At 49.4% G+C, this 24,007-nt stretch overlaps 2 protein-coding genes and 1 pseudogene across 2 annotated transcripts in view; all 3 read right to left on the bottom strand.

The window, feature by feature from the left end:
* The window catches only part of LOC147663178 (uncharacterized), a 40,384-nt gene extending 24,009 nt beyond the window's left edge, over window positions 1-16,375 (bottom strand). The window contains 3 exon segments of the mRNA XM_086950616.1: window positions 15,080-15,206; window positions 15,209-15,764; window positions 16,346-16,375. Coding sequence (XP_086806742.1) covers window positions 15,080-15,206; window positions 15,209-15,764; window positions 16,346-16,375 — 713 coding nt within the window.
* Window positions 16,376-20,427: 4,052 nt separating this feature from the next.
* Window positions 20,428-21,108, bottom strand: LOC147663177 (uncharacterized). The gene has a single exon (XM_086950615.1). It carries the CDS (start codon window positions 21,106-21,108, stop codon window positions 20,428-20,430), a length of 681 nt encoding a protein of 226 aa, XP_086806741.1.
* A 984-nt stretch (window positions 21,109-22,092) lies between these two features.
* On the bottom strand, window positions 22,093-22,919 carry LOC147663176 (uncharacterized; annotated as a pseudogene).
* Window positions 22,920-24,007: the final 1,088 nt, after the last annotated feature.

Below are 24,007 nucleotides of genomic sequence, written 5' to 3'. Positions count from 1 at the left end.
ACCAAACTCAGTGGTCCTCTCACGGGGTGACCGTACAGTAGCTCAAAGGGGCTGAACCCTAGGGACTTCTGGGGTACCTCGCAATATGCAAAGAGTAGGCATGGTAAGAGGACGTCCCACTTACGCCTCATCGGACCTTCTAGGCCCATGATCATGCCCTTCAGGGTTCGGTTGAATCTCTCAACCAACCCGTTACCTTGGGGATGGTAAGGCGTGGTGAACTTATACGTTACGCCACACTCTTGCCAAAGGGACTTCATATACTTGGATATGAAGTTGGTCCCCCTGTCGCTCACCACCTCTAGAGGGAATCCTACTCGTGAGAAAATTCCCATCAGTGCACGTCCCACCACGGGGGCCGTCACTGTCCTCAGAGGGATGGCTTCAGGGTACCGGGTGGCATGGTCCACCAAGACCAGGATGAACCTGTTGCCCATGGCTGTCTTGGGGTCCAGAGGCCCAACAATGTCAATACCCACTCGCTGGAATGGCGTACCGACCACAGGGAAGGGTTGGAGGGGAGCCTTCTTCTTCCCTCCGGTCTTCCCACTTGCCTGGCAAGTCGGACAGGTTCTGCAATGAGCGTCTGAACTCTTATGCATTTGGGGCCAGTAAAAGTGGGTGACAAGCCTGTCATAGGTCTTGTCCATCCCCAAATGTCCTGCTAAAGGCACATCATGAGCCAGACCCAGTAGGAAAGCTCTGAACTTCTGGGGTACCACCAGCACACAGGCTGACCCAGGTTCGGCAGCCTTAGGCTCTGAATACAGGAGGTCGTTCTCCCAGTACACGTAATGTGTTTTGGCCTGAACACCATTGGCCTGGTCTGCAGCCTGCTGCCGCATACCCACGAGAGAAGGGCATTCTTTCTGCTCCTTGCAGAATTCCTCCCTGGAGGGTCCTCCTTCTTGCTGCCAATGGGTCAGCTCAGGCAGGTCCCCCAGTTCGGCGATCAGTTCCCCTGTAGGCTCCAGGGCATCCCCCTCAAGGTCTGCTTCCTCCTGGACCGTGGGAACTTCAGGGGCCGGTTTCCCGCGCCCCCTGCGCCTTCTCTCTAAGGCCGGTTCCTGGGCCTCTCCTTCAGGCCCCAGGACCTCTTGATCACCCCTACTGGCTGCCATCGACCGGGTGGTCACGCACGCCCAGTCAGGCAGACCCACCATCCGCAGGTGAGTCGTTTTCTCCACCTTTTCCCAAGGGGAGTGCTCCAAGTCATTCCCTAGCAAACAGTCAACAGGCATGGTTTTTCTTACACAGACCTGCAGAGTACCAGAGACCCCCCCCCCCACTCGAAGGGAACTTGAGCCATCGGACACTGACTCTCAGAATTATCAGCGTTGATAACCCTACAGTAGGCATGGGGTACAACCTGCTCTTGAGACACCAGGTGCTGCCTCACTGCAGTCACACTGGCTCCTGTGTCTCGAAGAGCCTCAGCTTCCTTGCCATTGATGATCACCATCTGCCCATATTTCTTAGTGTTAGAGGGCAGGTAGTTCGTAGGGATCATCTCACTGTCTCCTAGCGAGACTAGGGTCATCTGAACGGGATCTACACCCCCCGGGACCATCACTTCTTCTCCTAAGTGAACACTAGTCACTTGACGGGGCGGAGCACCAGTGGGTGCGGGTTTTCCAAACAGGCGACACTTGGGGTCACTGGATATGTGCCCAGGCTCGCCACATTTGTAACAATTGAAGGGCCCCTTTGGAACAGGCTTACCTGTCGGGCCCCATTCTGCTTTGGGGGTGGGGGAGGCTGAGAACCTTGCTGCTGGTTCCCCTGGGAACTACTTTGGGGGCCTTTTTGGAACCCTTTCTGTTTTCCCCCCTTGTCCCCCCCACTCTTCTGCTGGGGACCCTGCCCACTCTTGGCGGAGTCTCCCACGGGACCCTTGTGGACCCTGGTGCTGAGCCAGCGGTCCGCCTCCTCAGCAAGCTTCCTCGGGTTGGACAGCTTGCTATCGATCAGGTGTTGGCGTAACTCAGGAAAACAGTGATCAGACAAGTGCTCCCATGCAATTAAATCAGAGACCTTGAAAATCATTTACTTTGCTACCCTTCACCCAACCATCCAGTGCTCTGCAAAAATAAGTCACATACTCCACATACGTATTCCCAGGCCACTTAGTACATCCCCTAAACTTTTGTCTATACATTTCAGGGGTAAGCCCGTACCTGCGCATTAAAGCTTCTTTCATGTGGGAATAGGATCTCTGTTTCTCAACGGGCAAATCTAGCAAGGTATCTCGCCCTTCGCTAAGGAACCTTCCCCACAACCCCGCTCCCCAATCCTTGTCAGGGACCCGGTGGGAGGACATGGCTACCTCGTATGCCCTAAACCACTGCCCTATGTCATCCCCCTTAAAGAACTCCTTAACTACGTCCTTCGGGATGTGCACTCTTGACTCTACCTGCACTGGCGATGTGCTGCCACCAGAGGGAGGACGATCCAAGTCTCTCTCCTTGAGACTTATCTCCCTCATTTTCACTTCATAATCCATTTGGTGCTTTCGCTCTTCCAGCGCCATTCTTTTTGTTTCCAACTCCAGTTGGATTTTCAATTCTGCCAGCTTTCTTTCGTGATTCCTTGTTTCCTTCCTGTCTGCCAGCTCCTCTGGCGACAGGCCTTTACCAAAGCTGTGCACGCTGTCTTGCCTTTCGAGATCCACCAGATCCATAGGTGCATTCTGCTCTTCAGTCGCATCTTGCTCCGCGAGGGCATCTTGATCCTCCGGGGCCTTTCTGGACTCTATCCAGGCTTTCAGGGCCTTGTAGAATTCTGGCTTATTCTTGCAACCAGCGTGCGGAACTTTGAGTTTCTTACAAAAAAACTTCAGCTCCGTCTTTGAGTATTTGTCCAGCTTTGCGGCGTCCCACTCCACCTCCAACACCTCAGAGGTCGTGGACTCCGCTCCATCCAGGCTCTTCGTGCCCGGCATGGTTCTCACACTCGGAATCTTCTTTCAGCGAAAAGCAAAGTCTGTGGCTAAGTAACTGGACTGAAATCACTGTGCAATGGTCGGAAGCTAAGGTATAGATACCGCAAGTGTAAATTCGAAAAATCCTCACCGCTGCGTCCAATGTAGGAAGGGGGAGGCTCTAGTTGGCGCAGTGCAACACTAGCGACAAGCAGGGACTCTCTCTTCCTCGTCAGGGCTGAGGGTTACCTTCCAGACAACCTCTGCTTACCCTCTAGGTAGTGTGGCTTAAGCAGTCGTAGGCTAATCTTTGGGGCCCATAGGGTTAAACACTTGCAATAGTATACCGTCACAACCAACCCACCACACAATGAGACCAGACTGTATTCTGTAAAAATATATATCTTTATATAGACTTCAAGCAGGCTTATGAATACAGTTCTCAGACTTTCAAATAGCGGTTCCAAGTTACTTAGTTCAAGTTGCCACAGATCGTTCTAGCAATAAGAGTTCTTTCGGGCCTTCTGCCCAGTTCAACAAAGTTCTTGTGGAGCAGGCGGCTCCCAGGGGATCTGTCCCACGTCGCGTTGCCTTCCCGGGGTCGCTGTTCGTTGCGGCTCTCAGCCGAGCAGTTCACGGGTCATCCGGGGCAGCGGTGTTCTGTGGCGGCAGGGTCCTTTCCTCGTCGTCCGCTCCGACCCTGGAGGCGGCGGTTGCGTGGTGGCGGCAAGTGGCAGTACGGTCCTCAAGTGCAGGACGTACCCAGCCAAGTGCCGGTGCAGCTGTGCGCTCACAGCTGGCTGTCGGGCAAGGTACCGACCTAGGGGACTCTCACAGGGCGACTGTCCGTCTTTGCAAGTGGATTGGCTGCTCGTTGCGCAGTCAACTCGAGAGCTCGGACCGGACGGGTCCTCCTTCGCTTTGCTCTCGGGCTCCCGGTGCAGTTGCGGTCCCGGTGCTCGGGCCAGCGGCGGCTGGTCCTCACTTTGCTTTCGCTGTTGCTCTGGGCCCCGGTCACGGTGGTCAGGTGGATGTCGTTGCCTTGGAGGAGATTCCTCCGTCGGTACTGCCACGAGGAGCAGCACACGCAGTTGCTTTCTTCAGGGTGTAGCGCCCACTGGTCCTGGGGCGCTGGTCAGTGGGCAAGTTCAGTTTCAAGCCCTTGGAGATCTTTTAGCAGAGTTCGGCACAAAGTTTTGTAAAGCAAAAGTCTTTTCGTAGTCTTTCCTTTTTCCTCTCCTTCGGCAGCAAGGCACCAGACACAGGCAAGAGACAGCACTCTTCCTTGTCCTTCCCGGTCCTTCTCGTCGGGCAGAGTTCCTTCTGTAGCCCAAACAGGATCTAATTTTCAAGGAGCAGGGCTCCTTCTTTTATATGGCATTTCTTTTGTTCTCGCAGGCCAGGGGGGCCTTTGCATAGCCACTCTCAGTTCTTGAGTACCCTGGCGGGTGTACTCCGACTTCTGCTTTCAGTGTGAGGGGCAGGCGCATCAGACGCCCCACAGGAGGTGGAGCCAGCATTGTGCGGACAGGGGCAGCCAGAGTACCTTGTTGATGGGGCTTCGCCCTTCCTGGGCCAGGTGTCGGCTGAGTCATCCGACGCTCCCCAGGAGGGTGGAGCCAGCATTGTGGTGGCAGAGCACAGCAAGTTCCAGAGTCAAGAGCCACTCCTACCTCCCACTAAGGTGTAATCTGCGCATTCACCACCTGTCATCCTCCCAGCCCTGTCACTCACACGTCCCAGACAGTCAGATACACATACCAGCAGAGGCGGGCTGAAATGGTTAGGCAAGCAAAGGCTAACTTTCTAAAAGTAGCATTTGCAAACCCAGGATACTAAAATAAACTTTACTAAAAGAAATACTTTATCATCCTGAGTTCAGGCATACTAAACACAACGCGCTACTATGCTCCTTGAGCCTGCTGGGATTATAGGGTGTAATAACTCCAGCAGCTCAGTCTGGCCTAATGGAGCAGGTAGCCTTCAATAGTGAAATACGGTTTTGGTTGTAAGTCACTACTAGGACATGCCACACACATCAGGGCTTGTCCCACCTTACACCTACAACGCACCCTGCCCGCAGGCCTACCATAGGGGTGACTAATATGTAGTCAAGGGAAGGTTCGGGGGCTGGCAAGTGGGTGCACTTGCCCAGCTAGCGTGACGGTACGAGACCGCACGCGGGTTCTGCGGTCGCAGTCCCCAGACACATCTTTACGGCTGCTTCGGTGGGTGGCGCAACCAGCGCTGCAGGCCCACCAGCAGTATTGGCATCTACAAGCCCCGGCACTCTCTAGTGCGCGTTACTAGGGACTAACAGTAGATCCAAGAACCAATCATGGATACCAATCGCATGTACAATTTACAGTAGGGAGCACTTGCACTGCGGCACGGGTCAGCCGTGGCGCAGTGCCCTGAGTATCGGAAAACCAGCAAAACATCGGAGGCACATCAGCAAAAAGTGGAAGGGAGACTCACGCCAAGGTGCCAGGTCTAACAGTCATTGTGAGGGAGGAGTCCAGCATGAAGCCCAGGTTGCGTGCGTGGTCTGTGGGTTTGGGGGCGGTGCCCAGGGCAGGTGGCCACCAGGAGTCGTCCCAGGTGGAGGGCGATGGTCCGAGGATGAGGACTTCCGTCTTGTCTGAGTTCAGCTCCAGACGGCTGAGTTTCATCCATTCCACGACGTCCTTCATTCCTTCCTGGAGGCTGGCTCTGGCGGGGTCGTTGGTGAGGGAGAGGATCAACTGTGTGTCGTCGGCGTAGGAGATGATGTTGAGGTTGTGTTTGCGTGCGATGGCTGCGAGGGGGCTGATGTAGACGTTGAAGAAGGTGGGGCTGAGTGAGGATCCTTGTGGGACGCCGCAGATGACTTCGGTGGCTGCTGACCGGAACGGGGGGAGGCGGACTCTCTGGGTTCTACTGGTGAGGAACGAGATGATCCATTCTAAGGCCGCGCCTTGGATTCCGGTGTTGCTGAGGTGTTGTATCAGGGTGCGGTGGCATACCGTGTCGAAGGCTGCTGAGAGGTCCAGGAGGATGAGTGCGGTGGGTTTCCCCGTTGTCGAGCATAGACCTGATGTCGTCGGTAGCTGCGATGACGGCGGTCTCAGTGCTGTGGTTAGCTCGGAAACCGGACTGTGACGGGTCGAGGGATCCGTTCGTCTCGAGGAAGGCGGAGAGTTGTTTGTTGACCGTCTTCTCGATGACTTTGGCAGGAAACGGGAGGAGCAAGGTGGGTGGGAAGTTCTTGAGGTCCGTGGGGTCCGCGGTGGGTTTTTTCAGGAGGGCGCTGAGTTCGGCATGCTTCCAGCTCTCTGGGAAGGTGACTTTAATAATATTTCCCCACCGTAAAAATCATTTGCCATGGGAACGGGGGCGTCTGTGGTTGTCTGTGATGAGGAGTACCAAGTTCTAGAAATTTGTCAGCAGGGGGTCCTTAAGCCTGGGAATTTTGACAGGGGGGTCTCTGCATCCAAAAGATTGAAGACCTCTGTCTTAGCACATCAAATTGTCCCACCACACTGAGAAGTATTTATTAAAAGAGTTTTAAACCAGCACTGACAAACGTTCCTGGATTGAATGATCGACCACGTCCAAAGCGGCAGCAGGTCCAATAGGATCAAGGTATTAATATGACCAGCGTTTAGCTTGCCGACACCATCAAGAATAGAAAGGAGGACCCAAAGAGAAGGGTTTTAGTATGAAGGGAACAGTTGCGCTCTGCAGGATAAGCGGTAGTCAAGTGGACATAGGACAAGGTAATATGGTGCTAACAGGAAAGGGGTGACCCTACTAACCCCTCAACTAGTGTTTGGAACTCCAAACCCATTTCATTAAAGCAAAAGACCTGTGCACACATAAATCAACAACAATGTCTGTTCATATCATGTACAAATGGAAAAAAAAGAAAAGTTCGCCACAAGTTATTCTTGTTTCATTTAATACCAAGTTTGCACATTCCTGCTTTGACTCTTCAGGGCTGGAATTGGATCAAAAGGAGCTTAATCGGTACAATACAGATACATTTATGGTATGTGGGACTATTACAAAAAACATCATCTGTATGGATGTACCAGGCTAGAAACCAGCAACCGTGGAACCAAAACAAGGTTTATTACATTTTATGGCATACCAGATTAGAGGAAGATATGAGAGGTGCCATATGGTGTCAGAGTGCACCAACCACTATAACATGCTCCAAACTCGGGTACAATGCTCATTCACCACAGTGAAGAACAAGAAATATTTTTTTTTAAATTTAGATGAGAATTTTGAGTCTTCACAAAAAGACCCGTGCAAGTGGAAAGAAGTGCACCTAGAATCTAAAAGCCATAGAGAAAGAATCAATGAAATGCTTTGTTTCAAAAAGTGAGAAGCAAAGCAGACGCAGACCCTTGTCGTGATAGACGGAATCAGTATTCTAAAGTTAAAGTGAAATGCAAGAAAGTTCATATTAGCAATTGTAATCCTCCTGCAGAAGGAAGCTAAGTATAAAGAAAAAAAGGCTTGAAAAATTAGAAATGGACCTAGTGGGAGCTTACCCCCGTGCCGGTGATAATTCCAACCCGGTCAGGGTCTGAGAAAGCAGGATACAGAACATATATATGAGATCAGGAAATATTCACTGCAGGAAAGAATTAAAGTGTAAGGAGAAGACTGGGGCAAACTAGTGAGACAAATGGAAAAAACCCGAAAAGCAGAAGGGACATACCTGCAAATGCATGTGAAAATAAGTTGTATCCAAGTAACACAAAGCTTCATGGATGAGTATATCGAGAAAGATAATTCAACGTGTGGAAATCACTGTTGTGGTACAAAAAGAGGAGTCTCAGAGAGAGGAATCCTATACGGAAAGACCTAATGGCTGACGGTAATGAGGTGGGGGGGGGGGGGAGAAAAGGGCACTGTCACACCCACTCCGCTATTACATACCTTTATAAATCCTGTGTACGAGTAAATAGAGCCGATAAGGGGTCAAGGACGACGAGTGAGTCCTTCGAGGTGATCCGCACAAGAAAGGCAGAAAACCCGTTCAACAGATTGTAATAATAACAACCCAAGTAAAGGAACACCCAAAGTGGTCAAAGAAATACAAGTCAAAACGCACGGTCGTATTAGACAAGCAGTGGTCGTACGTCATTGTTGTTGATTTATGTGTGCACAGGTCTTTTGCTTTAAAGAATAGAAAGGAGAACTGAGGAACGGATGAAAATCTGTTTGCATGTTATCCAGACAATTATTAGCCTAAAGATGTCTACGCAATTGTTCAAAGAAATCTTAGCCGCAAAAGGCAGCAGCAAAACAGGGTGAAAATTCTTCACATTACGAGGGGCAGTATCGCATGTTTTCAGGAGAGAAATAACTGTGGCAGCTTTAAATGATGAGTAGAACTGGATATACGCAATTTTCAAGAGTTAGATAAACATTGAGCCAAAAGGGGTAAACCGCCAACTGAGGGTATGTGGTCGCATTGGACCATGGCAAAGTCACAACTTTAGGCCAACCATAAAGGAGTGCAGGCTAGGCACAGGACCAAGACTGGCCTTCTGAGGATTGTCACTTATGTCATTTTTGTGCGGTCTGTGGGCGGGGTTTACAAGTCTTTGCATCGCGTGGCGTTGGTTGTATAAGTGTGTCCATATTTACCAACCACCAGATTTGTGTAGAGATAGGAGTACCTCTTGTGAGTTGCAGAGATGGCCTGTAGCTAAAACATCCAACGTAATCACTTTTAGGATCAGGCACCTTATCCATCTACAAATCTATACTATGGTTGTTGTTCTAGACTGCCAATCTATACTAGGGTTACTGTTCTAGACTGCCAATCTATACTAGGGTTGTTGCTCTAGACTTCCAATCTATACTAGGGTTGTTGTTCTAGACTGCCAATCTATACTAGGGTTGTTGTTCTATACTGCCAATCTATACTAGGGTTGTTGTTTTAGACTGCCAATCTATACTAGGGTTGTTGTCTAGACTGCCAATCTACAATGGGTTGTTGTTCTATACTACCAATCTATACTAGGGTTGTTGTTCTAGACTGCCAATCTATACCAGGGCCGTTCTAGTCTGCCAATTTAGTTCAAGTTCGGGCATTTATATAGCGCACTACTCACCCAGAGGGTCTCAAGGCGCTTGGGAAGGGGTTCATTATTTGTCGAATAGCCAGGTTTTAATGTTCTTTTCTGAAGGAGATGTGGTTTTGAGTAAGGCGGAGGTGAGTGGGGAGTGAGTTCCAGGTCTTGGCAGCCAGGAAGGAGAAGGATCTGCCACCCATGGTGGATTTTCGGATGCGCAGGACTGAAAATCCACCATGGGTGGCAGATCCTTCTCCTATCTATACAAGGACTGTTGTTCTAGACTGCCAATCTATACTAGGGTTGTTGTACTAGGCTGCCAATCTATACTAGGGTTGTTGTACTAGGCTGCCAATCTATACTAGGGTTGTTGTACTAGGCTGCCAATCTATACTAGGGTTGTTGTACTAGGCTGCCAATCTATGCAAGGTTTGTTGTTCTAGACTTTCAATCTATACTAGGGGCGTTGTTCTAGACTGCCAATCTATACCAGGATTGTGAGTGATTACCAGTAGCATTCCTAAAATAAATCCATACTGAGGGGAAGCAGTGACTTTGAAACGGGTGCACACATTGTGATTTTCATCTTCAGCTGTGTACTAAGGGTTTTTTGTGACAGTATGTGTAGACACAGATCCTGAATTGAATTACAGAACGGCAACAGCAGTTACTAGTTGAGAAGTTTCTTCCGTCACTGCCGGAATGGACGGACGCTTCAATGTCTGTTAATCAAAGAAATAACCAGGAGCCCCTGAATCGATCATAGTATAAATGAGGACAGCGGACTGAAGCATCGAGAGATAAACGAGTGTGTCTTCATGTCCTGTGCTCTACCTGGACAAGGAGAAGGGACTTCCCAGAGGCACCCCTTCATCCAGCAGCAAGGTGCTTAGATTTCTGTCAAAACATCAGCATTGCCTATGACAACGGTCTCTGTCACTTCCAATGATTTCACCTTTTGGTTTTACTGACACTCCCTTACAAAGCATTGTTTCTTACCACAGTGTAGGCACTGTCCATTTCAACGCTTTGCATCTTTTTTTCTGTAGACAAAGTAGCTTGAAAGGTTCAGATTTCCATGGGTTCGGAGCAGCTTTCGCCTGAAATCATGTTTTTGCAAGCGTGATCTTTCAGTGTATCCTGAAATCATCTTAAACTTTCTCCAGTCTCCTGTTCTCTTATGAAGCCTCCGGCCTATTCGGAGAGTGAAATTTATAAGATCTGTGTATTTTGCTCTTGGCCCCTCAGTGAGGCTGTGAATGGTACCGCGTGATGTTTAAGGCTACAAACATCATGCGGTGCCATTCTCAGCTGTGACAGTACTTCAATGGACCATCATTGGTGCACGGCCAAAGAAGCGTAACTAAGAATCCTTTAAAAGGTGCAGCTGGAAACATGTGAACAAGAATCCTGTTCTTCACCGATAACCCTGCCAGTATTTGGAGCCTCCGAGTTTTCTGTTACTACATCCGGACATAACAACAATAGACCAAGGCCTAAACAAGCCAGACTTATTGGCGTTGTCAATGCTAGTTACCTGTAGCAAATATATGAGTAACAACGATTGTGTTCTGAAAACAATAACTGAAAAGTTCTGCCATTCATACCACATTCCTCTGCAGTCTCTCACTCTGTTAGAGACACCTAAACCCCTTTTTCACCACATCTTTTTGAAATCCTCCTTATGTATATCGCAAGCATCATCTCTTTCCTCCTCTTCAGCACCAACCTTTCATCTGGTTTACTGCAACATTCCCCCACACAAACACCACCGGGAGGGAGAAGGAGAGTGGACAGAGAGAGAGAGTGGAGATAGAGAGGAGAGAGTGAGTGGAGCAAGAGAGAGGGAGAGTGGAGAGAGAGAGGAGAGAGTGAGTGGAGCAAGAGAGAGGGAGAGTGGAGAGAGAGAGGAGAGAGAGTGGAGGGAGAGTAGAAAGAGAGAGAGGAGAGGGAGTGGAGAGAGAGAGCGAGAGAGTGGAGAGAGAGTGTGGAGAGAAAATGCTATATCTGAATAAACGTATCTAACAAAATGCTGACAAACTGAGGTTGTATGACTAGCACCGAGTGTTATTTGTTGAAAATAAAAACACATTTTCAGAGAGAGAAAGAGGAGGGATAGGGTGAGTGGAGAGAGAGAGTAAAGAGAGTGTGAGTGGCGAGAGAGTGGAGAGAGAGAGAAAGAGTGGAGAGAGATAGTGGAGAGTGAGTGAGGAGAGAGACTGACTAACTGAGATACAGACTGACTGACAGAGAGAGACTGACAGAGAGAGACTGACAGAGACTGACTGACTGAGAGTGACTGACTGACAGCGAGAGAGAGAGACTGATTGACTTGAGGTAGAGAGAGACTGACTGAGGTAGAGACACTGACAGAGAGAGAGAGTGAGTAGAGAGAGAGAGAGAGAGAGAGAGAGAGAAAGCGTGGAGAGAGAGTGAGGAGAGAAAACCTGACAGATACAGACTGACTCACAGAGAGAGACTGACAGAGAGAGAGACTGACAAGACAGAGAACGACTGACAGACAGAGAGTGACTGACTGACAGAGAGTGACTTAGTGACTTGAGGTAGAAAGAGACTGACTGTGGTAGAGAGACTGAGAGAGAGACTGACAGAGAGAGATTGAGAGAGAGACAGACAGACCGACAGAGAGACAGAGACTGACAGAGACAGTGACTGACTGACCAACTAAGAGAGACTGCCTGACTGAGACTGACAAGAGAGAGAGAGAGAGTCTGACTGACAGAGAGAGACAGGGAGGGTGACTGACTGAGAAAGAGAGTGATACTGACTGAGAGAAACTGGCTGACAGAGAGTGACTGACTGACCGACTGAGAGAGACTGCCTGACTGAGACTGACAGAGAGAGAGATAGAGACTGACTGAGAGACTGACTGAGAGAGAGAGAGACTTACTGAGAGAAACTGGCTGACAGAGAGTGACTGACTGACAGAGAGAAAGAGAGGCTGACTGACTTGAGGTAGAGAGAGACTGACTGACTGGGGTAGTAGAGAGACAGAGAGAGAGAGAGAGAGAGAGAGAGAGAGAGAGAGAGAGAGAGAGAGAGAGAGAGAGAGAGAGAGAGAGAGAGAGAGAGAGAGAGAGAGAGAGAGAGAGAGAGAGAGAGAGACTGACGGAGAGAGACAGATCAACAGAGAGAGTGACTGACTGACCGATTGAGAGAGACTGCCTGACAGACTGACCGAGAGTCTGACTGACAGAGAGAGACTGACTGACAGAGAGAGAGAGACTGACTGACAGAGAGAGAGACTGACTGACAGAGAGAGAGAGAGAGACTGACTGACAGGGAGAGAGACTGACTGACAGAAAGAGAGAGACTGATTGACTGAGAGTGACTAACTGACTGACAGAGAGAGACTGACTGGCAGAGACTGACGGACTGGCAGATAGAGAGAGATAGAGAGAGACTGGCTGACCGACAAAGAGAGAGATTGACTGACTGAGACTGATTGATTCAGAGACTGACTGACTGAGGTAGAGCGATACTGACAGAGAGACAGAGAGAGAGAGAGAGAGACCGGCAGAGAGAGAGAGAGAGAGACTGGCAGAGAGAGACTGACTGACCGACAGAGAGAGAGAGACTGACTGAGAGAAACTGGCTGACAGAGAGTGACTGACAGAGAGAGACTTACTGTGAGAAACTGGCTGACAGAGAGAAAGAGAGACTGACTAACTTGAGGTAGAGAGAGACTGACTGACTGGGGTAGAGAGACTGACAGAGAGAGAGAGAGACTGACAGAGAGAAAGAGAGACTGACAGAGAGAGACTGACTGACTGACAGAGAGAGAGTGACTGACTGGCCGAATAAGAGAGACTGACTGAGAGGGAGAGACCGACTCACTGACAGAGAGAGACTGACTAAGAGAGACTGACTGACTAAGAGAGATAGACTGACTGACAGAGAGAGACTGACTGACAGAGAGAGATTGACTGAAAGACTGACTGACAAGAGAGAAACTGACTGACAGAGAGAGGGACTGACTGACCGATATAGAGAGACTGACTGACCGAGAGAGACTGACTGACTAACCGAGGGAGACTGACTGACAGAGAGAGACTGACTGACTGCCCGAGAGAGAGACTGACAGAGAGAGACTGAATGAGACAGAGACTGACAGAGGGAGACTGACAGAGAGAGAGACTGACAAAGAGAGACTGGCTGACTGAGTCTGACTGACAGAGAGAGACTGACTGAGAGAGAGAGACTGACTGAGGGAGAGACCGACAGACTGACAGAGAGAGAGAGTGACTAAGAGAGACTGACAGAGAGAGAGTGACTAAGAGAGACTGACTGAGTGATAAACTGACTGACTAAGAGAGACTGACTGACAGAGATCGACTGAAAGACTGATTGACAGAGAGAGAGACTGACTGACCAACGGAGAGAGACTGACTGACTGAGAGGGAGACTGACAGAGAGAAAGAGAGACTGACCGAGAGAGACTGACTGGCCAATAGAGAGAGAGATTGACTGACTCGGAGAGAGACTGACTGATTCAGAGACTGACTGACAGATAGAGAGAGACTAACTGAGAGAGAGAGAGAGAGAGAGACTGGCAGAGAGAGAGAAACTGGCTGACTGAGAGTGTCTGACTGGCCGACTAAGAGAGACTGACTGACAGGGAGAGACCGACTGACTGACAGAGATATACTGACTAAGAGAGACTGACTGACAGAAAGATAGACTGACTGACCGATATAGAGAGACTGACTGACCGATAGAGACTGACTGACTGACTGACCGATAGAGACTGACTGACTGACTGACCGAGAGAGACTGACTGACAGATAGATAGACTGACAAAGAGAGACTGACTGACTGACAGAGAGAGACTGACTGACAGATAGATAGACTGACTAAGAGAGACTGACAGAGATTGACTGAAACACTGACTGACAGAGAGAAACTGACTGACAGAGAGAGACTGACTGACAGAGAGAGACTGACTAAGAGAGAGATGACTGACAGAGAGAGACTGACTGATTGACAGAGAGAGACTGACTGACAGAGAGAGACTGACAGAGAGATTGACTGAAAGGCTGACTGACAGAGAGAATAAAGGCATAAAGGTGTTAGCCTTCCCAAACAGCAACATCTCTGTTTTCTGGCTGTTGCACTTCAGATGGTTGCATTTAATCGAGTTCATAACTGCCGTTAGGCAGTGTGGAATTTCTCTTCAGCATCAGTGGAGTTTTTGTCTAGAGTAAGAATGATTTGGGTGTTGTCTGCGTATGTTATAGCTTCAACACCAAAGGAGTCAATTAAAATAAGCAGTGGAGTCATATAAAGATTAAATAACGTTGGGCTCAAAGAGGAGCCCTGTGGTACTCCGGCTGCCGTTTAAGAGGCACGCTGCTCGTGCTCCCCTCTTCCACCGTGGTATGTTGCTAGGCCCAAGATCTGCTCTCTGTGCTCCTTCACGCAAGAGATCTTTTTTTCCACGCTGCTCGCTTTTTAAAAGAAAGAGCTGCAAACAGTGCCTCAGTGATGTGTGAAGTGTATGCGCTTCGCAACGGAGTTTGCGCACTCAGGGTTATTACACTAAATGCACGCTCCCTACAGGGAACACTGGCCATTAGGCATTTTTGGCTATAAGCCCTCGCTAAGTTACAACATTCCAGTAAAACTTACTTTGGGGTAAGCAGGACAAAAGATTGTTACAGTGAAAATGGATCTATCTTGTTTATATTAATTGGTGTTGTAGAAACATTCGTTTTGAGTGAAGTTCCTGGCATAAACTGTGCAGTGAGAGGGTTCAGTTCAGTGTGTATTATTTGGTGCCGTTGAAGATGTGCCTTTTGAGTAAAGCTCTTCTCACACCCAGTGCACTGATGATGCTTCTCTCCTGTGCGTAATCTTTGGTGATGCAGTAGAGATGCCTTCCGAGTAAAGCTCTTCTTACACTTGGCCCAGTGGTAAGGCCTCTCTCTGATATGTTCTTCGCTGTAGAAGAGCTGTCTTTCAACTAAAGCTCTTTCCACACCCAGCGCCACAGTAAGGCTTCTCTTGTGTGTGTTTCTTAGATGTCATCCAAAACTGGCCTTACAAGTAAAGCTCTTCTCACACTGTGCAGTGATAAGGCCGTTCTCCAGTGTGTGCACTTTGATGCCGTACGAGGCCTCTCTTCTGAGAAAAGCGCTTGGAAGACACTTTGCAGTGATAAGATTTCTCTCCTGTGTGTTTGGTGTTGCGAGACTTGACTTTTAATTTAAGCTCTTCTCGCACACAGTGCAGCGATAAGGTCTCTCTCCAGTTTGTACGCTTTGATGCTGTACAAGGCCTTTCTTATAAGCAAAGCGCTTGGAACACTCAGTGCAACGATAAAGCTTCTTTCCTGTGTGTACGATTTGATGCCGTACAAGGGAGCTCCTATCAGCAAAGCGCTTTGAACACAGAGTGCAGTGATAAGGCCTCTCTCCTGTGTGTGTTTTTTGATGCTGTACGAGGTTTGCCTTCTGAGAAAAGGTTTTGGAACACTCAGTACAGTGATGAGGCATCTCTCCTGTGTGAGTTCTTTGATGCTGTACAAGGTTTCTCTTCTGAGAAAAGGTTTTGGAACACTCAGTACAGTGATGAGGCCTCTCTCCTGTGTGAGTTCTTTGATGCTGTACAAGGTTTCTCTTCTGCGAAAAGGTTTTGGAACACACAGTACAGTGATAAGGCCGCTCTCCTGTGTGTGTTCTTTCATGCTGTACAAGGTGTGCCTTCTGAGAAAAGGTTTTGGAACGCGCAGTACAATGATAAGGTTTCTCCCCACACCCCCGTGCGGCGCAAGGGTGTGGGACACCCCCGCGCCGCACGGCCACCAGCTGCTGCGTGTGCCCCTAGCCCTGCCGATACTGCTTCGCTGTTGCCTCGCTGCCGCTGACCACGCCCCCTCCTCCGAGCGGCGTGGTCCGCGCTTCTGACTGCGCGGAGATGCCCCAGGGTAAGTCATGCGCTATATAAGCTTCATACATTTTGTACTGTTTTGTATTATTTTGCCTCACATTTGTGCTTGCTTCCTTTTACTTTTGTGGTGTTTTGCTGACGTTTTCCTTCCTGTTTGCCCGCCTACCTCGCCGCCCTCCGCTCTCCCTCCCCGCTTCCCGCCACCGCCGATTACCCCGCCCCTTTTCTCTTCTGTACCCTCCCCGCTCCCGCCTCCCAGCTGCTCCGCCCACCCGCGCACTTCGCCTTATATGGAGACCGTGCGAACGCGCAGCGGTCACGCGCAGCGGGTGCGCCGATTGTGCGCCGAAGGCGCGCCAAAGGTAAGCCCGTCTGCGCCCGTCCCCGACCGGATCGCGACCAGCGCCAGGACCCCTGGCCCACAAAGACCGCGACCTACCCGCCTGTCGTACTCCGCCGCCACCCTCATCGCACTCAACACCGGCCGACTCCCAGAATGCCACCAAGCCACACCACGACGCACCCACGGACCTTTCAGCTGCCAAGCCTGCAAATTCACCTGCATCCGGACCTGCCTCGCACCAGCACCCGCCAAGTCGAACACCAGCAGCACCCACCTCAAGTGCATCCTGCTCAACACCCGCTCCGTCCACAGACACGCCATCGAACTCTGGAACCTCCTAGACGCCACAGCCCCTGACGTTGCCTTCCTCACGGAGACCTGGATGAACGCCTCTTCAGCTCCCGACATCGCCATCGCTATCCCAGAGGGCTACAAGATCGTCCGGAGGGACCGCAACGCCAACCAGATGGGAGGAGGCATCGCCATCATCCACAGGAACACCATCCGTCTCACGACCAGCACCGACAACACCCTGACCAGCGCCGAACACCTGCATTTCCTGATCCACACCAACCCGAACACCACCCTCAGAGGCACCCTGATCTACCGACCCCCGGGACCACGCACACAATTCAGCGAGGACATCGCCGACTTCGTCAGCCCGCATGCCCTCCCCTGACTACATCCTCCTGGGGGACCTCAACTTCCATCTGGAGAACAACAACGACCGCAACACAAGCACCCTGCTCGACAACCTCGCCAATTTTGGACTCAAGCAACTGGTGTCCACCCCCACCCACCTCGCCGGACACACACTCGACGCAGTCTTCTCTTCCAGCACAGACATCGACTTCAGCCACGCCACAGAGCTTCAATGGACGGACCACAGCTGCGTCCACTTCACCTTCAAGAGAACGACGACCCACCACCACCAGCAACAGGCCGCCCGCAGAAGCTGGAACAAGATCACAGCAGACCAGCTCGCCACCTCCCTGAGCCAGCACCCTCCTGCCAGCTCAGCAAACCCCAGCCAGGCCGCCGACAACCTCACGAAGTGGATCAGCATCTGCGCGGACGAGCTCGCCCTGCTGAGGACCCCGCACAGCAGACCCGGCAGCAAGAAAGCCCCGTGGTTCACCGACGAACTCAAGAGCTCCAAGAAGAACTGCCGAGCCCTCGAGAAAGTCTGGAGAAGGGAACCTACACCGGACAACAGGACCACCCTCAAGCTGGCCACCCGGAAGCACCACCAGCTGATCCGCACCGCCAAGAAAACTGCATTCAAGGACCGGCTGGACAACAACGCACACAACAGCAAGGAACTCTTCAACATCGTGAAAGAGCTCTCCAACCCCAGCGCAGGATACAACGACATCACCCCATCGCAAGACCTCTGCAACTCCCTCGCTTCATACTTCCACAACAAGATCGCGGACATACACAACAGCTTCAACAACCAACCAACGCACACCATGACCGAACAACCACCCCCCACCACCACCCTCCACGCCTGGACCCCGATCAGCACCGAAGACACCATCCGCACGATGAACTCCATCCACTCCGGATCACCGACTGACCCCTGCCCTCACCACGTCTTCAACAAGGCCGACGCCGTCATCGCACCCCACCTGCGAGACATCATCAACACATCCTTCGACACCGCCACCTTCCCTGAGAGCTGGAAGCACGCCGAACTCAGCGCTCTACTCAAGAAACCAACAGCGGACCCCACCGAACTCAAGAACTACCGCCCCATCTCGCTCCTCCCGTTTCCAGCCAAAGTCATCGAGAAGACCGTCAACAAGCAGATGGCCGCCTTCCTCGAGACGAATGGATCCCTCGACCCCTCACAGTCTGGCTTCCGAGCCAATCACAGCACCGAGACCGCCCTCATCGCCGCCACCGATGACATCCGAGCCCTGATGGACAACGGAGAAACAGCGGCGCTCATCCTCCTAGACCTCTCCGCGGCATTCGACACTGTCTGCCACCGCACCCTAGTACAGCGCCTCAGCAACGTCGGAATCCAGGACAAGGCGCTGGAATGGATCATCTCCTTCCTCGACGGAAGAACACAGAGAGTCCGCCTACCACCGTACAAGTCAGAGGCCTCCGAAGTCATCTGCGGAGTCCCTCAAGGATCCTCTCTGAGCCCCACCCTCTTCAACGTCTACATGAGCCCCCTCGCGGCCATCGCACGCCAACACAACCTCAGCATAATCTCCTACGCCGACGACACCCAGCTGATCCTCTCCCTGACCAACGACCCCGCCTCCGCCAGAGCCAACCTGCACAAAGGGATGAAAGAGGTAGCCGAGTGGATGACGACCAGCCGCCTGAAACTGAACTCTGACAAGACGGAGGTCCTCATCCTGGGCTCTTCACCCTCCGCCTGGGACGACTCCTGGTGGCCTCCCGCCCTGGGCACCGCACCCAAAAAGACAGACCATGCACGCAACCTGGGCTTCATCCTGGACTCCTCCCTCTCCATGACCAGGCAAGTCAACAACGTCTCCTCGGCGTGCTTCAACATCCTACGCATGCTACGGAAGATCTTCTGGTGGATCCCCACCGAGACCAGGAAGACCGTCACCCAGGCCCTTGTCACCAGCCGACTGGACTACGGCAACGCCCTCTACGCCGGTACCACCGCCAAGCTCCAGAAGAGACTCCAGCGGATCCAGAACGCCTCAGCCAGACTCATCCTCGACATCCCACGAACCAGCCACATCTCCGGACATCTGAGAGACCTTCACTGGCTCCCCGTCAACAAAAGAATCACCTTCCGCCTCCTCACCCACGCACACAAAGCCCTACACGACCAAGGCCCGAGCTACCTCAACAGCCGGATCAACTTCTACGCTCCCAAACGCCACCTCCGATCAGCCAACCACGCCCTCGCCGCGGTCCCCCGCATCCGAAGAGCGGCTACAGGAGGAAGGTCCTTCTCCTACCTGGCCGCCAAGACCTGGAACTCCCTCCCGACCGACCTGCGCCTGACCCAAGACCACCTCTCCTTCAGGAAGAAGATGAAGACCTGGCTGTTCGAGCAGTAGCGGCACCCCCCCTCCCCCAGCGCCTTGAGACCCTACGGGTATGTAGCGCGCTCTATAAGTGTCATTGATTGATTGATTGATTGATTGATTGTTTTATTCGGTGCCGTAGTAGATTTGGCTTTCGATTCATCTTGCCTCCGGAACCTTTATGGCTTTCTTTGCCATTCATACTTTCTAGATGTGATAGTTGTTCTGCAAAATAGAAAAAACATTGAAAATTACACATGGAAAATATTTCTTGAAAAAGCTGCATTGATATAATATGGAGAAGTGAACAGTTACAATTCAGGTAAAAAAAAATGTTGTTCTAAGAAGAAGAAGAGCCGTTATAAAGAGACAAGGGAACCCAAAAGGTATACCAAAGGGACCTTGGGCAGTATCAATTTACAAAGAACATTGGTCCCTATTTTGGAAGAGGGATATATAAACAATAAACATACGCTAAATAGGAAGTATGTTTTCTTTTGTGTCCAGCCGGACAATATTTATTTTTCACAAATATGAGCCCTGAGGGCAGTAGTATCAAACAAGAAAATACAAGTGGGCACGGCCGTGACCCACAGAAGACCAGGCGAAACAATGAGCACAGAAATGGCCAAAGGGCAACGTGGAAATGTGTCTGTATATTTATACTCAATGATACAGACTTGAATGCATATCTGTGGGCACCATTACATATTTCAATATTGTAAAATAAATGCTATATCTGAATAAACGTATCTAACAAAATGCTGACAAACTGAGGTTGTATGACTAGCACCGAGTGTTATTTGTTGAAAATAAAAACACTTTTGCCTTCCGAGTAAAGCTCTTCTTACACTTGGCCCAGTGGTAAAGCCTCTCTCGGATATGTTCTTTGCTGTAGAAGAGCTGTCTTTCAACTAAAGCTCTTTCCACACCCAGAGCCACAGTAAGGCTTCTCTTGTGTGTGTTTCTTAGATGTCATCCAAAACTGGCCTTACAAGTAAAGCTCTTCTCACACTGTGCAGTGATAAAGCCGTTCTCCAGTGTGTGCACTTTGATGCCGTACGAGGCCTCTCTTCTGAGAAAAGCGCTTGGAAGACATTTTGCAGTGATAAGGTTTCTCTCCTGTGTGTTTGGTGTTGCGAGACTTGACTTTTAATTTAAGCTCTTCTCGCACACAGTGCAGCGATGAGGTCTCTCTCCAGTTTGTACGCTTTGATGCTGTACAAGGCCTTTGTTATAAGCAAAGCGCTTGGAACACTCAGTGCAACGATAAAGCTTCTTTCCTGTGTGTGTTCTTTGATGCCGTACAAGGTAATTCTTATCAGCAAAGCACTTGGAACACAGAGTACAGTGATAAGGCCTCTCTCCTGAGTGTGTTCTTTCATGCAGTACGAGGTGTGCCTTCTGATAAAAGGATTTGGAACACTCAGTACAGTGATAAGGCCGCAATCCTGTGTGAGTTCTTTGATGCTTTACAAGGTTTGCCTTCTGAGAAAAGGTTTTGGAACACTCAGTACAGTGATGAGGCCTCTCTCCTGTGTGTGTTCTTTCATGCACTGCGAGGTGTGCCTTCTGAGAAAAGGTTTTGGAACACTCAGTACAGCGATAAGGCCGCACTCCTGTGTGAGTTCTTTGATGCTGTACAAGGTTTGCCTTCTGAGAAAAGGTTTTGGAACACTCAGTACAGCGATAAGGCCGCACTCCTGTGTGAGTTCTTTGATGATGTACAAGGTGTGCCTTCTGAGGAAAGGTTTTGGAACACACAGTGCAATGATAAGGTTTCTCCCTTGTGTGTTTTTTTCGGTGCCGTAGTTGATTTGGCTTTCGATTCATCTTGCCTCCGGAACCTTTATGGCTTTCTTTCCCATTCATACTTTCTAGATGTGATAGTTGTTCTGCAAAATAGAAAAAACATTGAAAATTACACATGGAAAATATTTCTTGAAAAAGCTGCATTGATATAATATGGAGAAGTGAACAGTTACAATTCAGGTAAAAAAATGTTGTTCTAAGAAGAAGAGCCGTTATAAAGAGACAAGGGAACCCAAAAGGTATACCAAAGGGACCTTGGGCAGTATCAATTTACAAAGAACATTGGTCCCTATTTTGGAAGAGGGATATATAAACAATAGACATACGCTAAATAGGAAGTATGTTTTCTTTTGTGTCCAGCCGGACAATATTTATTTTTCACAAATATGAGCCCTGAGGGCAGTAGTATCAAACAAGAAAATACAAGTAGGCACGGCCGTGACCCACAGAAGACCAGGCAAAACAATGAGCTCAGAAATGGCCAAAGGGCAACGTGGACATGTGTCTGTATATTTATACTCAATGATACAGACTTGAATGCATATCTTTGGGCACCATTACATATTTCAATATTGTAAAATCAATGCTATATCTGAATAAACGTATCTAACAAAATGCTGACAAACTGAGGTTGTATGACTAGCACCGAGTGTTATTTGTTGAAAATAAAAACACTTTTGCCTTCCGAGTAAAGCTCTTCTTACACTTGGCCCAGTGGTAAAGCCTCTCTCGGATATGTTCTTTGCTGTAGAAGAGCTGTCTTTCAACTAAAGCTCCTTCCACACCCAGAGCCACAGTAAGGCTTCTCTTGTGTGTGTTTCTTAGATGTCATCCAAAACTGGCCTTACAAGTAAAGCTCTTCTCACACTGTGCAGTGATAAAGCCGTTCTCCAGTGTGTGCACTTTGATGCCGTACGAGGCCTCTCTTCTGAGAAAAGCGCTTGGAAGACATTTTGCAGTGATAAGGTTTCTCTCCTGTGTGTTTGGTGTTGCGAGACTTGACTTTTAATTTAAGCTCTTCTCGCACACAGTGCAGCGATGAGGTCTCTCTCCAGTTTGTACGCTTTGATGCTGTACAAGGCCTTTGTTATAAGCAAAGCGCTTGGAACACTCAGTGCAACGATAAAGCTTCTTTCCTGTGTGTGTTCTTTGATGCCGCACAAGGTAATTCTTATCAGCAAAGCACTTGGAACACAGAGTACAGCGATAAGGCCTCTCTCCTGAGTGTGTTCTTTCATGCAGTACGAGGTGTGCCTTCTGATAAAAGGATTTGGAACACTCAGTACAGTGATAATGCCGCAATCTTGTGTGAGTTCTTTGATGCTTTACAAGGTTTGCCTTCTGAGAAAAGGTTTTGGAACACTCAGTACAGTGATGAGGCCTCTATCCTGTGTGTGTTCTTTGATGCAGTGCGAGGTTTGCCTTCTGAGAAAAGGTTTTGGAACACTCAGTACAGCGATAAGGCCGCACTCCTGTGTGGGTTCTTTGATGATGTACAAGGTGTGCCTTCTGAGAAAAGGTTTTGGAACACTCAGTACAGCGATAAGGCCGCACTCCTGTGTGAGTTCTTTGATGCTGTACAAGGTTTGCCTTCTGAGAAAAGGTTTTGGAACACTCAGTACAGCGATAAGGCCGCACTCCTGTGTGGGTTCTTTGATGATGTACAAGGTGTGCCTTCTGAGGAAAGGTTTTGGAACACACAGTGCAATGATAAGGTTTCTCCCTTGTGTGTTTTTTTCGGTGCCGTAGTTGATTTGGCTTTCGATTCATCTTGCCTCCGGAACCTTTATGGCTTTCTTTCCCATTCATACTTTCTAGATGTGATAGTTGTTCTGCAAAATAGAAAAAACATTGAAAATTACACATGGAAAATATTTCTTGAAAAAGCTGCATTGATATAATATGGAGAAGTGAACAGTCACAATTCAGGTAAAAAAATGTTGTTCTAAGAAGAAGAAGAGCCGTTATAAAGAGACAAGGGAACCCAAAAGGTATACCAAAGGGACCTTGGGCAGTATCAATTTACAAAGAACATTGGTCCCTATTTTGGAAGAGGGATATATAAACAATAGACATACGCTAAATAGGAAGTATGTTTTCTTTTGTGTCCAGCCGGACAATATTGATTTTTCACAAATATGAGCCCTGAGGGCAGTAGTATCAAACAAGAAAATACAAGTGGGCACAGCCGTGACCCACAGAAGACCAGGCAAAACAATGAGCACGGAAATGGCCAAAGGGCAACGTGAACATGTGTCTGTATATTTATACTCAATGATACAGACTTGAATGCATATCTTTGGGCACCATTACATATTTCAATATTGTAAAATCAAATTGTATATGGCACAAAGGGTGTCGACGACGTTTCGACGCCAACTAAAACCATAAGGGGATCATCATCAGGACAAAGTAAATACACATTGTTGTCTTGGAAATTATATCTAGCACTATGCCTATATCACATCACTGTAATCAACTGTAACACAAAAGGGAAAAAGGGGAGAGAATGAGACATAAAACATGTAATAAGTATTGGTTCTACTAGGCATTAACAATAGGTGACTTTTGTGTAAGGTTAAAACCACGAGGCGTGGTGCAAGGTGAGTGATCTGATAATGTGCGCATGCTTGGATTAAAATTGGCCACGGAGTGGATGCAAGTCCTCTGTTTTTAAAAAAACCTTACAGTAACTTATGGCTTCCTGCAGTGAAATCAGCCAGATGGGACGCCTAGCGTTTCCATGTTGGTGAAAATGGCACAATGGCATATCCAACGAGATGACAGATATACATTAATCAAGAGCCAGGAAGTGAGGGTTCCAATAGCAGCGTGAAATGAATGGTGTTACGACGGCGCATTTAAAATGCTAACACTGGATCAATGCAACTAATGTAGTGAGACTGTAAACGAGGTGCTG

Source organism: Lissotriton vulgaris, unplaced genomic scaffold (assembly GCF_964263255.1).
Source record: "Lissotriton vulgaris unplaced genomic scaffold, aLisVul1.2 SCAFFOLD_3534, whole genome shotgun sequence".
NCBI classification, from domain to species: domain Eukaryota; kingdom Metazoa; phylum Chordata; class Amphibia; order Caudata; family Salamandridae; genus Lissotriton; species Lissotriton vulgaris.
Note: the sequence above shows the minus strand (reverse complement) of the source record. Positions and strands in the feature narration are given on the sequence as shown.